At 36.0% G+C, this 16,701-nt stretch overlaps 1 protein-coding gene across 1 annotated transcript in view; it reads left to right on the top strand.

Annotated features, from left to right (window-relative positions):
• The window catches only part of ELP2 (elongator acetyltransferase complex subunit 2), a 53,265-nt gene extending 38,689 nt beyond the window's left edge, over positions 1–14,576 (top strand). The window contains exons 14-22 of the mRNA XM_072411883.1: positions 3,638–3,707; positions 5,273–5,365; positions 5,491–5,548; positions 8,951–9,023; positions 9,225–9,417; positions 9,864–9,988; positions 11,372–11,514; positions 11,748–11,852; positions 13,898–14,576. Coding sequence (XP_072267984.1) covers positions 3,638–3,707; positions 5,273–5,365; positions 5,491–5,548; positions 8,951–9,023; positions 9,225–9,417; positions 9,864–9,988; positions 11,372–11,514; positions 11,748–11,852; positions 13,898–14,060 — 1,023 coding nt within the window. The 3' untranslated portion in view covers positions 14,061–14,576. The remainder of the gene's footprint in view (positions 1–3,637; positions 3,708–5,272; positions 5,366–5,490; positions 5,549–8,950; positions 9,024–9,224; positions 9,418–9,863; positions 9,989–11,371; positions 11,515–11,747; positions 11,853–13,897) is intronic.
• Positions 14,577–16,701: the final 2,125 nt, after the last annotated feature.

The raw sequence follows: 16,701 nt of genomic DNA, 5'->3' as shown, positions 1-16,701 counted from the left end.
AATGCCCTGCCAGGTCTTTACTGCAGCTGCATTCAGCTGATGTTTGTTTGTGGGCCTTTCTGTCCGAAGTTTAGTCTTTAATAAATGAAATGCATGCTCAGTAGGGTTCAGATCAACTGAATGGCCTGCCTTGGCCATTCCACTTCTTTGCATTAATAAACTCCTTCCTGGGTTGCTTTGGCTGTATGTTTTGGGTCATTGTCCATCTGTATTATGAAACGCCTCCCAATCAATGTGACTGCATTAAGCTGGATTTGAGCAGACAGTATGTCTCTGAACACCTCAGAATTCATTCAGCTGCTTCTTTCCTGTGTCACATCATGGATAAACACTAGTGTCCCAGTGCCACTGGCAGCCATGCACGCCCAAGCCATCACACTGCCTCCGCCATGTTTTACAGATGATGTGGTATGCTTTTGATCATGCGCTGTTCCATGTCTTCTCCATACTTTTTTCTTGCTATCATTCTGGTAAAGCTTGATCTTGGTTTCATCTGTCCAAAGATTGTTTTTCCAGAACTGTGCTGGCTTTTTTTTATGTTTTTTAGCAAAGTCCAATCTAGCGTTTTTATCCTTGAGGCTTATGAGTGGCTTGCACCTTGCAGTGCACCCTCCATATTTATATTCATGCAGTCTTCTCTTTACGGTAGACTTGGATATCGATACGCCTACTTCCTGGAGAGTGTTGTTCACTTGATTGGCTGTTGTGAAGGGGTTTCACTTAACCATGGAAAGGATTCTGCGATCATCCACCACTGTTGTCTTCCATGGATGTCCAGGTCTTTTGGCGTTGCTGAGTTCACCAGTGCTTTGTTTCTTTCTCATGATGTACCAAACTGTACATTTTGCCACTCCTAATATTGAAGCAATTTCTCGGATGGTTTTTTTTCTGTTTTTGCAGCTTAAGGATGGCTTGTTTCACCTGCATGGAAAGCTCCTTTGACCACATGTTGTCTGTTCACAGCAAAATCTTCCACATACAAGCTCCCCCCCAATCCAACTCCAGGCCTTTTATCTGCTTAATTGATAATGACATACCGAATGAATTGCCCACTCCAGCCCATGAAATTTAAAATGAATTGTGGTAATGTACAGAACCAAAATTAGAAAAAAGTTGTCTCTGTCCAAATAATTATGGATCTAACTGTATTTAATGAACTTTAAATTTTGCTTTAAAGTGTGTGGATTTTAAGAATGTCCTGTGTTCTCATGAGCTTTTAATTGATTGGTCATTGGTCTATCCAAGTAAATTACAAAATACATTTTATATTTATTTTACATTTTTTTTTTTTATATTTTACCCCTTACTCAGGGTAGGTAATGGGAAAGATAGTAAATACAGCCTTACCTGATCCGCCGGCGTCCCGTGCCATCCATCGCCGCGATCCCTGTCTTCTTTCTTTCAGCAACTTTTTTCTACCCCGAGTTCCACTCTGGGTTACCACTAGGGAGGTTAAGAAGCTGAAACTGTAATACTTGGAAAGTTTTAGGTATGTGTTTGTAGTGTAATTAGTAAATCTACTATATCCCATGCTTTTGCCACACCATAAATCCATCAAGTTTATGCAATTCCACATAGTAATCTGGTTATATCCTGTACAGTGCACACTCGTTTTCCTTCTGATCTAACTTTTATCTAGGTGGGACACAGAAAAAGGTACATTCTCAAATCAGCTACAAAGTACAAAAAGGGTGAATTTGGTGACATTAGGCTGGAGAAGTTGTCTTACCTTATCCACAGGGTCCCAACCCATTCAGGCCCTTTTAAGAGAATTGTCGCCTGCCACGATTGATCCACTTGCTCACCAAAAATTTCTAAGGGGAATTTGGTAGGTGTTATGCATTTTGCACAAGATTTACCTCTTTTTCCACGTGGGGCATTTGCAGCTGCGATCCAGCCCTGTTGTGTTGTCTTTTTTTATTCTTTGTCATTGCTCACCATGGGATGGCATTCGATGTAACAGACACAAAACAGGATAAAAGTAGGATGTTTAGTAGAACTCGTAAAGGCCTTCAAGCAGCCACCCTCAACCCAGTTTTTCTAAATTTAAAAAGAAAAATAGATGTTCTTATCGTTATCAAAATCAGAGCTCCAAGTTAGATATACAAGTGTGACCTTTTCTTTGTTGACGAACTACAAAATAAATAAAAGTAACATAAACTATAACAGAGTAGAACATTTTCATTTGAGAGTTCTGGAATACTGACAATATAAGTTTTGATATAATTTCTGTGTTGAGGGCAATGTTTTTCTTAGAGAATGCCCTGTCATAATTTGATTTCTTTTATTCCTGTAAGTAATATTCTGTGAAACTGTCTTCTCTACATAACAAATTAGTGTTGACATCTGTTTCTCATTCATATGATAAGCATAAGGGTAAATTGGAGTTTGGGCATGCTGTAGGGACCCCAACACGGTGGTCTTCTGCCATGGAAGTAATATCAGATGAAGATCACTTGACTCGTCGTCGCTTATAGCCATACATTTGGAGCTGACATGCTCCATATCCCTTAATTTATACCATAATAGAAAAGCAAACTTTTTACTTTTTACTTAATGTGATTTCTATAAACCCTGAAGCATTACTTCTGTGCTGTTGCCTTTCAACCAGTTGTTTAAGGTATTCATATATACTCTGCATCACCTTGTCAAACTGAAACCGTCCTTCATACTTGTCTTCTGTGTGGCCTTCAAGTCACATCTGCTTCATTTACTTGACTAAATTATTTCCATTTATTTTGATTAGGTAAATTTAAAGTTGAATATAGCGTTCAGAGGTTATTCATTAAAAAATGATGTCACAGGACTGATCAGATTCCTGATAACAGCATTGTTTTAGGAAAAATAAATTTGCTTTCTAATAAAATATTCAAACAGCATATTTTTCTCCAAAGTCACATTACCATATTGTTTTTTTTATAGTAAAAAATATCCACAAGTGTTCTTTTTCGAGACTGCCAAGTAAGGTTACACTTGTACAAAACAGAAGTGATGGCAACTTCTCATCTGCATACTTGTTCCAGTTCAACATTTTAGAAGGCAAATCAGCATGGGGCTCAGCATGACAACCAAAAAACAGCATTTTTTTTCTCAAAGTGCTTTACAATGATAGCCTTATAATGTGTGTCTCAGTATGGGTTCCCTTTAATTTTAAAACACCAATAAAATTTGCTCTCATCGGTAACTAGCTTGGATGGATTCTTACAATGGATGTGTGAGTTACTTATTTCTGTTATTTTAGGGTAAATGTAGCTTAATTTACTTTTTCCTTCTCTTTGCCAACAGTGTCACACACATATATTTTAAATCTTTACTGGCTTCCTTTTACATGTTTACATTTATTCACAATTGTTTACATCTTCTTTATTTAATCCTTGTGTTATTTTTTTTGTTTTTTTACTTTGACGAAGACATTAAAGTATTTTCTTCTGAAAGAAGCATACCTTTTTTTCTTATTTTTATGTAACATTTATAAACCTTTCTTTTTTTAATTGAATATAGTGAAAGCTGTAATTTGTACTATGGATATACCACGTCTTGCTAACATTTTGTGGTACAAGCCAGCCATTCTGCTCCATGTAGATTTTTTTTTTTCTTTAACACTTATTGATTTTTTTTTGTTGCTCTGCTATTGCAGGAAAACGCCAATCTTCCTGAAGGTGCTACTGTGCCTGCCCTGGGTTTGTCTAATAAAGCAGTCTTTCAAGGTAGGATTTATATATTGCTTCTTTTTGTGACAATAAAAGTGTGCATTTTAGATTTCATTCTTCTTTTCCCAGATGGAGTTAATTTGAAGGACAGGAAGCAGTAGTGATAATTGGGAGCAGTCAAAATGATTGCGTTCAGCCCCCTCGTGCATTGTTATAGCCATTCTTTTTCTGTGCATATGTCATTAGCATTATGAGCTTTGCCTGTAACAGTTTTGCATTTTGAAGAATAATGTTACCAGAGCTATAGAAATCAATTAGGGCACATTACTGAAGCTTTCCTCATCTGTTGATAATTGTTCATTATTATATCAATTCTATTAAAGCACAGACAATGGGTAAAAAAAAGTTTTCAAGTTTTGTTTACATATTTTAATTTCCGTGAGAATATACTAAGTAATGTACACATCTGTAGTCTTTGGGACTAAAGGTACATAAATTGTGAACTATGATGGATCCTTCAGGTAAGAGCTAGATTTGCATGAAGGTTATACGAATGCATGCAGGTACACTGAAAAAGTAGAGAATAATACACTAGGGAAGTCTAGACCTATATACTCTCTAGAAAGATCCAGATTGGTGCCAAGCCTTAATATGTACAGTGAACAGAAAGGAGGATAGACTGGAGAAAAGAACAACAAGAAGGCTCCTTTAAGGCACCTGGTTGCAAAAGTATTAAAATGTTACAACTTTATTAAACAACTTAAAATTAAAATCTCAACAGAGAAGATTCTAAATTGTACACTATATAGAAACATACATGCAAGTGACTAAAACTTTAAAAATGTTTGTTTGTAATAATTATGCATATTTTGCACTGTATTTGTGAAACTTTACAGGGAAACTTATTTTATTTTCCTAATTGCCGTAATATTAACTAGTACAACACTTCTCCCACTGCTCTGTTTTTGGAGTCAGCATATCACCATCTTTTCATTCATAAAACATATGCTGCTTGTGTTAGGTGCAAAAGGCCCAGCTATGTGTGCCTAATAAACCTTGCTTTAATGAGAATTTAGGAAATCATGACAGTCATTTCCATAGATAAAATGCTCCCTTCGTGAGATATGTATGAGGCCTCACCAGTAAACCTTATGGGTAAATTCTTTTACAGTGATGACCACTTTCAGTTGAGTACTTTGCTGCCTTTAATGTAGTTTTTTAGTATCTTCCTCATCTTGGCAGGTCTAATCTATTTGCTACCAGTATTATCTTAGTTTATATTCTCACTTAGGTCTGATTTTTGCATTTATTTTCTATTCTATTTCCTCTTGGTGGAATCATTGGACTTCTGCTCACATTTTCTGCATCCCCCAAAACTGTTTTTGTCCCTTTTTTTTTTAGACCCCAGTGACTAAAACTGAAAATTCTGTACAAATGAATGAATCCTAACATGTAAAGCTTTATTCCTTTGTGTTTATGCATTCATCCAGAAATAGGTTTTCTCAAAAGGAGAAAACTGCTGTGCTTTATAGAAACCAATTGTACTCCTTTCTCATGAATTAATTTGTGGCATTTATTATCTGATATCCTATATATAATGCATGTTTTCGCTTTTTTTTCAGGGGACTTAAGTGGACCTACAATTCAAGAAGACACATTTAGCAGTGTTTCTGATCAGTATTCTCAGCCTTATTTCCAGCCTCTTGTTCTGACAGGTAAGTTAAGGAGTATTCTTCTGACTTCAAAGGTAATCAGTAAAGTTTTCCTTTTTTATTTCTGTGGATAATTTGAAGTGTACTGTGTATTAGTTTGCTTGAAATGCTTATTTATTTATTTGTAGAACCTCCAACAGAAGATCATTTATTGCAGAACACACTGTGGCCTGAAGTTCAAAAATTGTAAGTTCTCGATCTTCCCCGATCTCTAAACACGCTATATTTTTTGTTTTAATTGTCTTTACAACCTACTTCCTTCCTAAACTAATTTTCATTCTCTTACAGCAGTCTTGTTTATTGAATTGATTGATTTTTATTAATTAGTAACAGATGCGCATTTGACATTTTACAAAATGTATTTTGCTGTTGTGGGAGAGGCTTAAAGGGTCGTAATTAAACAGAACCCAATTCTATTTGCTGTACACATGTCACAATTTTGTACCCACAACATATTCTTTAATTACTGTTCAGGAGTACATAACGATCAAAGCACAGGGATCACAGGGTAATTGACTGATGTAGGACACGATTTAGTAGTATCTATTGCAGGTAGTGCAGGACTCAGGAGTGTTGTGTGTAATGCACAGAGTGCTGTGCTGTAAAGAGAGGCTTTTATTGGTGCCATCTAGCAGCAGCTATTTTCAAAGCATAGGGACATTTTGGCTTAGCAAGAAGGGCTTTCTAAGTGAATCACTATTTTTTTTTGCTTGTTGATTGATTTACAATGTTTTGGGTCACCTTGTTATGATTCTTTTAATTTGAAAAACAAAAAAGACTATTTTTTTTTTCTTTCTTTCTACTGGTCTTTTACTTAGCACTGGATTTCATGATTAGATAGTGAATATAAATTGGGCCTATGTTAGGCCTATGTGCTCTGTTCCAGTCATATCCTGCTTTGTTTATGCCTTCATGTAGCCTTTGACATAAACTGTTGCTTTGTGTGAGTGTAGACTAAAGTAGAATGAAAGCAATTTCACTACCTCAGTCCTGCTCACCAGCATTGCTATGTCCCAGTGCATCATGGAACATGTAGATTATGGAGGGTGCAGAATTATTACAGGTGAAATTGACCTGAATTTGCCTTATTTTTGCTTCTTTTGCATTCTTGTAGTGAGGAAAGAATCACTGTAGGCTGTTGGAATTAACTGTTTTAATACAGAGAAGTTTTCCAGCATATTATTAATTTGTTTTTAAACATTAACCTATCTGTATTTTCAAAACTTTACTTCAACAAGAAAATCTATGTTTTGGTGACATGACTGCCATTCTCAAATGTTATCGTATTCTGCTGAAAATACCTGTCACTTTTGTTTGAAAACAAACAATACTTATCCTAATGTTACTTGCTTTAACTAACTGAAATTGTCAAAAAGGACCATTAAGACCCACTGCATCACCAGTCACTCTTGGTAGATAACTTTGCCTGGCTGGTCATAAGACTGTCCGTACACATGCGATTTTCTTTAATGAAAAAAAAAAAATAAAATGTAATATTATATCACTGTCAAAATGATTGTCAATGTATGGTACAGTGTCTTAAGAATTTTTTTAGGTTTTGTTTTATTATAACTTGGAATTCAAATAGATTTTTAGGGGGTTTAGCACCATTTCATTTACACAACAGCCCTACCACTTTGGGGAGGAAAATGTTTTATATGGTGACACAAAAATAATTAAGCTGCCTCTGCAGATAATATAAAGTGTTGAGTTTGCACCACACTTGGCATTTTCCATGATGACCAAAAAGTTTAATTAAAACTTATCTGACCAGAAAACCTCCCATGTGTTTGGGGACTCCACCTCTTGCTGTTGGGCAAAGTCTATATGTTTTTTTTTTTTCTTTAAGCAATAGCTTTTTGCTTCCATAATCCTCCACTCTGTGCAGTGTATGGTTTAAATTGACCCTATCCCATCTCTGCTGTTGATCTTTGCAGGTTCTTCAATGTTATCCTTGAAAGCTTTGTATTATTATTGTTGAATAATATCCTTCTTGGCCAGTGGATTGGATTATTTTTTTGGGATATTAATAGGTTGGGATATTGTTTCAATAACCCATCCCTGATTTTTACTTCTCCGCAATATTGTTTCTGAGTTTGGAGTGTCTCCGGTATTCATGTTGTCTACTTCAGGGTGTTGCAGAGTAAGGGGCCATTCAGAACAGTTCGGTTTACTGTGTGTATACAGATGACGTGACAAATCATGTGACCCTAGTCAGTTTTGTGACTTTTGAAGAGAATTGGATGTACCAGATCTTATATAGGGGTGTTATGGCAAAGGGGATGAAATATGGCACTCACAACCTTTAATTCTGTTTTATGTCATATACCTAATAATAGTCTAATAGTCTAAATCCTAGATGAAAAACAGATCCATTACAGCCATGTGACTGGCAGATTAATAACCCCCCAAATCCATCATCTTCAGAAGAATATTGATATCTTTATATACAGTCTGCTGCTGTGGCATTGTATTTAAATTCCAGGTTGTAATGGGGAAAAATAGTATTATCAAAGGGGTAAATGCCAGGCATTCTATGCTTACATGTTGATGTGTACAGTATGGAGTACTATATAGCATTTCTGTCTATCAATGGACATTTCAAATATCAGATCTGGAAATTCAGTGTGCTTTAACCATTCAAACTGAAATCTTGAATCAAACATGGCAAGAATACGGATTTTGATTGCCATTGTTTTAGGTGAATATCTGATATATGCATGAATCTTTTGTGTATTATGAAGTGCTTAGCTGTAAACCTTGGTTAACAGGAAGAAAGAGAATTGATAATTATCAAATGTATATAAACCCTAATGATCATACAGTTGACATTCAATAATCCGGCAACCTCAGGATCCGAGGAGTGCCAGATTTTCGAATGTTATACTTGCCTCCACACACAGGCCAGCCTTCCTCTCCTATCACCCGCAGACATCTGGCACAGTTCCAGGGAACAGGCAGCAGGGACGTCTCAATGTGTAATATAGTGTAGTAAGCGAGATCTAACAGCTGTTTCTGCAGAACAGCGCCATCAAAACATCAGTGGCCAAAAAGTGTACTGCAGTCCCTATATTGAAAATGTGATCTGAAATTCATGCCTGAAAACTGAAGAAAACAGATTTTCGATTGTCAATTGTACTACACTAATACCACTCACATTGCAGAGTAGGAATATGTTGTCAATGACCATTGGCAAGAAGTGTTGGCTCCTAAAGTAGTGTTTTCTTTAATGCAAGTGGTCAGAGCTGCTGTTACTGGAGTTACATATATATCAGGCAGACAAAGGGACAACACATGCTGTTAGTAAAAATGCCCCATCTGCTTGAATTTCCAAGCCAAAAACTCCTTGCAGTGTATACAGTGTACTATGTGGCTTATACATAGGCTGCAGGAGGGGACAACATTAGCTCTGGGAGCTTCTATGGAAAAAAAGCCATTGCCTGGCTTCCATTATTACACATAAGAAAATACACTAATGAATTTGTGCTTTTATAGTATTATTTTCCAAAAGATAACCTGAATGTGTTTATATTCTTCAATTTCTAATATAGGTTACAATTACATCACATTTATATCTTCGTTTTTTAGGTATGGGCATGGGTATGAAATCTTCTCTGTGGCTTGCAACGATGCTAGAACAATTGTTGCCTCTGCTTGTAAGGTAATTGTGTCAATGCTAAAAAAAAAAATCCCTGAAACTTCTGTTATACAGCTTTTCATGATTTGGCTAAAATATTCGTATAAAAATACAGCATCCTTTATTATGTTTTTAGTGTATGTGTTTGATAATGAACCTTGCTGTACCCTTGTGTCAAATTTGTTGTAGGTTGACCCAATTTTCTATTTCCTTCCCCCTATTTAGGCTTCCAAAAGAGAACATGCAGCAATTATTTTGTGGAGTACCACAAGCTGGAAACAGATCCAGAGCTTGCCTTTCCACAACTTGACTGTTACTCAGATGGCATTTTCTCCCAATGACAAATTCCTATTAGCAGTTTCCAGAGATAGAAACTGGTCCCTGTGGAGGAAGCAGGAGGGAATTCCAACGCAGTCAGGTGAATAGCAGCTGTGCTTGTATGCTTTCTATTAATTGGATGTCTGACCAGAAAATAAGGTAAAAGGTTTATATTTCAGATGTGCAAATATTTATAGGCTCCCGCTTGCAGAGCTTTTTTTTTTTTTATAATTGTGTATACATAATTAGCCAATTGCTTTAGATGTATAAACCAATTTTATAGGCAAACCCCGGGTTTGAAATGTTCACAAAAGCTGATTTGGATTGTATTTTGCTAGAGGAAAGATGGACAATATTTAGAATAGGTAGAAAATGCATTCTTGACCTCATCATCCAGTCATTCACTGAAAGATTGAAAGGCAAAATCTGGTGGCAAAAGATACGTTTCTAGAGTTAGTAACTGTGAAAGATGTGATTGATGTTTTTAATGGTTATGTACATACAAAAAATATCATAATTCTTACACTTCTTTGTCTTTCACTCAAGCTGAACCACATTTTACATTACATGCTAGCACCAACAAAGATACATCTGTTCATAGTCGAATCATTTGGTCATGCGACTGGACTCCCGACAGCAAGTTTTTTGTTACAGGAAGCAGAGACAAAAAGGTATGTGTCTGATAATGCCAAAAGCAAAGTGCATGGCCCCAGAGTAGCATGGGAAAAAGCTCCCTTTATTATTTATTTCCCTTTATACAAAAAAAAAAAAGAAATACACTTCTGTTGTGTGAATGTTATCCAAACGTATAACAGCAGACATATTTCTAGTGCCAGTTAGGTTATGCACAATGACAGGATGCTGTGGGCAGTATATTTTTTCCTTTCATTCACTGTATGCTTAAGCCCAAAAATTCCTTAATCTGCTGTTCACAAAATTAATTTAGAACACAACATCTGCAAATTGTACTTATTCCTCCAGTGCTCAGTTTAGGGCACTGGAAAAAGGTGTACCTCTGTGCTTCAGGGTTCTTGTGCTTTGAATAGCTTAAATGAATATTAACCTTTTAATAAAATATGTATTCTGTAGCATAAAAGGTATTATTTATGACTTAGATAGCCTAGTTATGTTCTTGAAAATTGAACCTCTGCATTGCATTCATTTATTGTTACACTTTATTGTCAGGCTCTAGGCAAGCAGCTAAATGCACAGTTAAAATATACAGGCAATAATTGTTTTGCCAACTCTTGATTTATGATGTTCTACAGCCAGTTGTGTTATGGTCAACAGCACTTCTCTAAATACAGTTAATAAAAGCACCAGGGATGAGATTAGTTCTCAGTTTGCTCTGTCTTCTTTTTAGTATGATTGTTGTCAGCACATGTGCTCTGCAGCAGTGCCTACCTGACCAATATTAATCTTACTCGCCTATTCTTCATGAGCATTGCTGTACTGGAAATTACAGGAAGCGGCTTGTTACTGAAGTTGCATTAAAATGTGTTATAAATATATGACTGTGTTTACAGTATTCTCCCCAGAAATAAGTTTTAGGCTTGGTGAGAAGAAACTGTTGGTGGTTGGTGGCCTCTGTATTGTAACGACCCAAAAACAGCCGAGGACTTTCTGAAAAGTGCCAGGTGATTCTCCCAGCTAAAAGGGGCAAAAGAGAACAGTGTATTTATATTTATGGAGTTTAAGTGGAGTGTCACTGAAAAAATGAAAACATAGGCAATGGGACCCTGCAGTCAACATTTACAAAATATGGTTTTAAAATGGGAACAGATCTTAGTTTTTCTCATAGCCTTTACCTTTTTTTTTTATTTTAGGTAAGGGAACAGTTGTTCCAAAAAGTATCTCTATTGGAAGGTTTTCCCTCTTTTACTGTTTTGCCTGTTTGGTCTTTAAAATGTTGTATTGTTTGCTGGATATCATTAGCAATTCACTATGTAGAATCTGTTATAGCTATATACAATTTTTAGGCTAAGGCTGGACAGGTGAATGTAATCTTCTAAAATCTAATGTAATCTAAATAAAATCTTTAAAATGTCTTTCAGGTGATTGTGTGGGGTGACTGTCAGGTCTCGGACACTCAGGATGACAACAGCTGCGCTTCTGTCAAGCCTTGCTCTTCTCTGCTAGATGTGGGAGACTCTGTCACAGCTGTTGGGGTCAACAAAGCAAATGCTTCTGCTGGAAGGTACACATTTGTATAAATTCTTTTTCGTTTGGCTTTGCATTTTCCTTCAAGTAAATCTTGATTTTCAGGCAAATGGATAATGTTAAATGTATAACCGATTTATTTAAAGTGTAATTATTGCCAATCATTGGTAGCAAGTTTGAAATAAATAAGTTTATTTTATTTTTTAATTCAATATATCTAAAGACATTTTTGGGAATGTTAAATCTAACAGTGCTAATTTTGTTTTATAGTTATATAATTGCTGTTGGATTAGATTGTGGTAAAATCCTTTTGTACAAATGGCAAAATGGGATTGCAGAAAATGACTGGATGAAATGTTATGAGATGGATCAAAGGTTAGTATGTAGTTATTTTCTGTTTAATAAAAGCCTTTGTTATTTTTAAATATATAAAATATATATTGTATATAAAATGTATAATGTAATAATATGTAATGTATATAAAATATGTATTTCTTTCTTTATTTCATGCCTATCTCACATTTTATAGGCTTTTTTATTCTAGCTGGCTGATTGCTAAATGTAAGGAAACTAGTTCTCACTTTTCTTCTCTGGATCATTTTTTTTTTTTTACTTTGTTCTTGTGAGGAAAAAACACTTTTATGATTCCTTGTAATGTCATCACCGGGGTGACAACTGCTGGGAATTCCAAATGATATTGGCATGCCACTGATATGCATCCCTCAGGAGCCCTTTTCAACTCCAAAGAGCCTGCACACCACATTTTTGGAATTGAGGCAGCAACATTGTTTGGCTTTGAAATACATCTGTATATTATCTTTTAGTAGAACAGAAGAGACTGGAGGAAAGGTGGAGTTCTTTTTCCATTTGGCAGGGATGACCATTGTGGTTGGGTTGACAAAATACTGCATCTTCTATTCTGAAATCCCAAACACACCAGAAACTGGACTTCTGATGCGCTTTATGCTAAATGTTGATTCAAACTATTTTTAATAACAATGTCTTAATCAATTATCTAGGTTGATATAATTTGTAAAGATTTATATTAGATGCATTTATGACATACAATCTCTAATCTATTAAAAATATTGTGTATGGTCACAGAGATTGCCTTGATCAAACAAACTTACCAACAATCCATTCAGCTGGAGTATTTACTTCAGGGGAAAAAAGAAACATAATACAAAATTTGACTATGAGCCACATTAGGCTAAAATTTAAACAGGGCTCCAGCCACTTAGCAGGTGTTCATGCAACCAGATCTGGTAATGACCTTATGTATCTAGTCTGGTCTGTTTTGGTGACAGTTGGTCAGTTTTACTAGCCAAATAACTAGTATATATCCTTTCATGTGTCATCAGGAAAAATTTGCTTTAGGGGTTGAGCCATTTATGTGCAAAATGCAGTCCTCTTTATACCTTTCTCCTTGATCTGCAATAACTAATTTCAGATAAAACAAAAGAAATCAAGAATAATGGGGAAAATAGGTAGACTCTTATATAGGTTTATTTTTAGTTGTTACCAAGGCACACTGGCTAGTGATTATATAAATTACATGACAAGATTTAGCTGTGATAGACATGAACTGCAAGGGAACCTGCAATAGGTAGGTTTCTACAATTTCATAACCTTGGTCTCTTCTGTCTGATTTTCACATTCATATAACTAAACAAATAATTTAGTTAGTGTTTAATTGTTTTCTAGTGTATTGATCAATATAAATAGTATTTTTCACTTTGCATTTAGTGTAAAAAAGCATTTCCAGACCAATATACTGTCCTGAGTATTTGTTACTGCTCATCCAAAACTCAGTTTTCTTCTCTTGGCAAGATATGGAAAATTTGCAAATACAATGCAGTGCTCAACCCAGAATTTTTTTTAAGCCGGGTGGGAAGAAATTTGAGGTGGGTTGCAGCCCCTGTATAGTGACCAAACTCTTTGGTAACCACCCAAAAACAGCCGGGTGGGTGCTGAAAAGTGCCGGGTGGTGCGCCCAGCTAAAAGTGCCTAGGGAGAACCCTGCAATGATTTGGTTTGTCTCCCAAATTTTGAGTTTCCCTTATAAAAGGACAAATCAGTTTAAAAGTGGCAGCCCAGGACATCCCCAAAAATCATTAGCCTGTAATTGAGATGTGTGACCTGACACTAATGTATTGAAATTTAAAATTGGTGATGAGTTTGCAGTATAAATTATTGACAAGAGAAGGGATAAAATGTCATTAATGTTGGTAATAACCCTGCCAATTTCAGCATATTTAATACCTGCAGGTTGTGACAAGTCAATTTCTCTCGGTTGGCAGTAGTGAGATAAAGTACACTAATTAGACGTACAATGGTATTTGAATCTTGCAGCCCAGCTGTGTCTGACATTTTGCTGTTGTTGCACAGATCCTCTTCTTATTCTGCTGTATCTCTTTTAGCCTTTGTCACACTCTGACTGTCAAGCAAGTCTGTTGGAGAAGCAAACCAGGTCGTGCTGGACATGATGATCAGGACAGTGCTGAATGGTTACAGCTGGCAAGCTGTGGAGCAGATCACGCCGTTAAGATATTTAATGTTAAAAGGAGTATATTCTCTTTATAAAAGTCCTTTGTAGTTAGGAGTATAATTTTATGAAGAGTAATCTCGGTCCTGATAGAATATGGCTTCAAAGAAGCTGAATGCTGTATACAGTCACAAGCTTTTTGAGAGCTCTCTTTGGAAGAAAAGATAAATAATTTATGTGACCACTTATAATTGCAGATCGTTATTTAAAAGTACACTCCAGCCAAATTTTAAAATAAAAGCCTTAAAATGTATGCAGGGCGAACCTTGTTGCTAAAATAAGCAATAGTCCTAGAACATCAGTCACTTACCTTTTGTGAAAATGCAGGCTGTTTATTTTCAATGCCATTTATCGGGACATACTTGCTTTGCTTCAAAGAGAGATTACATCGCACAATACAAAATTATGGAATATGGACCTTTGTACTGCCCAAGAGTACATATAAAGAACAGCATGCAGTGAACCCCATAAAGCTCACTTATTTTTTTCCTGGAATGTCTCATTAAAAGACGAGTACATTTTATCTTTTTTATTTTTGTCCTGTAAATATTAAACTTTATGTGTGTGACATTTTATTTACAAACATTTCCTGGAAAAGGTTCAAAGGATAATACTATAGAGTGGCAGATGAGTGGTCGCACAGCGCCTGCTGACATCACATTTAGGATGGCAGTTGCCAACAGCAAATTTTAACTAATATATTCAAAGGTAAATATTGTGCTTAAAGTACATTAAATGAACATATAACCTCTGTTGAAATAGCCTGACCGTCAAAGTCTTTAAAAAATTCTGCATGTCATGTGTGAGCAATCTCCAGATTTGTAAAAGTTCTAGAATTTGCCTTTAATTCAACACAGGTTTTTGGTCTCCAACTTTCCTTTTGTCACTTGACATTTCAAAAGAAAGGGACCAAATTGCAATCAGGGTTGGAAGTTCTGAAATCAACAGATCTTGAACAGCAGAATCATATATAAATATATAAAAAATTGGAAGACGCATTTCACCTATGCAGCTAAATTAAGATTGAAACCGGACCATGCACTTCATGGTATACAGCTGTTTATGATCCCTTAATTGTATCTCCAAGCTTAGATGTGGTTTATTTATTCCATTTCCTCTGAAGTATCTTTTTTTTGGGACAAATTCACACATTTTGTCCAGTAAACCCAAACTGTAACCAAAACCTTTACCTTTACTGCCCAGTGGAAGTCGTCATCATCAGAAGAGAAAGTCAGGGGAAGTCCTGGAGTTTAGGAATTCTGATGAGACAAATTACAAAAAACAATTGTATGGTCTTGTGGATTCAAAGTATAGAAGTGAGGTACAAAATTATAATAAACCACATAGGAAGCAGATGTAACAAGGTAAAGAAAACTGTTAAGGCATGTAGTAAACATTTTAGTTAACCGGCCATAAGAGCAAGTTAATGAGAATAAAGCCAAAACAGTTCTTGCTTTTAAATACAGGGCTAATATTATTGAGAAGGCTTGTTTAAATGGGATCATGAGGTGACTTTGAGCATTGATGTACCACCCGTTCCCAGCAAGCCACAAGCAAATAAAAAAAACGGCCTACTTAGTCAGAATTAAAGAATGGTAACAAGCCTTTACAAAGAAGGACGAGAGGAGGAAGAAGTGGTAAGAAATAGGACAAACCCTTTAAAAAATAGAAGAATAGTAAAATCAAAAGGTAATAGCATGGGGGTTGATGAAAACGAGGACAAGTTCCACATAAGACAAGGTTTCTTTATTTTCTCTGAAGCCCATAAGGATTTATAGTCTGGGGAGGGGAGGAGAAATTTTGTTTAATAGTCTTTTTAAACTTTTTTTTTTTTTGTTTTCCTCAAAAAAAAAAAAATGTGATTTCGCTGTAGTCTTTGGATGTTTTTTACGTGGGGGGAGGGTGTCGAGGTAAACTTTCCAATGTTCCCAAGGGGAGGTATGGTTCAGCAATAAGAAGGCTGTATCCCTAGGAGTATAGTGGTCTGAGAACTTCTGAATGATCCCAAAGAACAAGAAAATGTGTTACCCAGAGAGTTAAACCACAATGCCAACATTATTCAAGTAAATTTTTTTTGGAAAATATTGTTATTGAAGTAAGGAGTCAAACCAATTTATATCTGGACTCCCATTATTTGTTGTTTATCAAGTACTTAAAATGATCAGTTTTTGTTGTTGCATCAGTGTTAATGGGATATTAGGATATGTTCACATCACACCAAAAACAAGAGTAATAAACCCTCATCTTCCTGCAACTATAATGTGTAGCACAAATGCAGCAAGTGTTGGGGTTGGCCCTCTCTAGTAAGTTATTATTCTTTAAGGGGTCAATGAAAAACATGAGCTGGTCGGAGCAACAGAAAGTTTGACAAATGTCTTCAGTGCCTAAAGCTACGTACACACCTCCAATGGTTCTCGCCCGATAATTGGCTCAGGGCTGTTATCGGACAAGAATCTGGCATGTGTACAGTGCCCAATGATCCTAATGCAAGGGAAAGGGGAGAGCGCGCAGCAGGGTGGCGTTCCGTCATTCTCCCTCTCCCCTCTCAATAGAGCAGAACTGTGCTGTATGTACAGCACTCGTTCATGCATCGTGCAGTCCTTAGTCGTTGGAAAGGATCTTTCATGATAATCCCACGTGTGTACCCAGCTTAAAGCTTTAAAGAGACAAATCAAGATT

The sequence above is a fragment of the Pyxicephalus adspersus genome, chromosome 5 (assembly GCF_032062135.1).
Source record: "Pyxicephalus adspersus chromosome 5, UCB_Pads_2.0, whole genome shotgun sequence".
Classification (NCBI taxonomy): Eukaryota; Metazoa; Chordata; class Amphibia; order Anura; family Pyxicephalidae; genus Pyxicephalus; species Pyxicephalus adspersus.
This window is presented reverse-complemented; position numbering and strand designations above follow the sequence as displayed.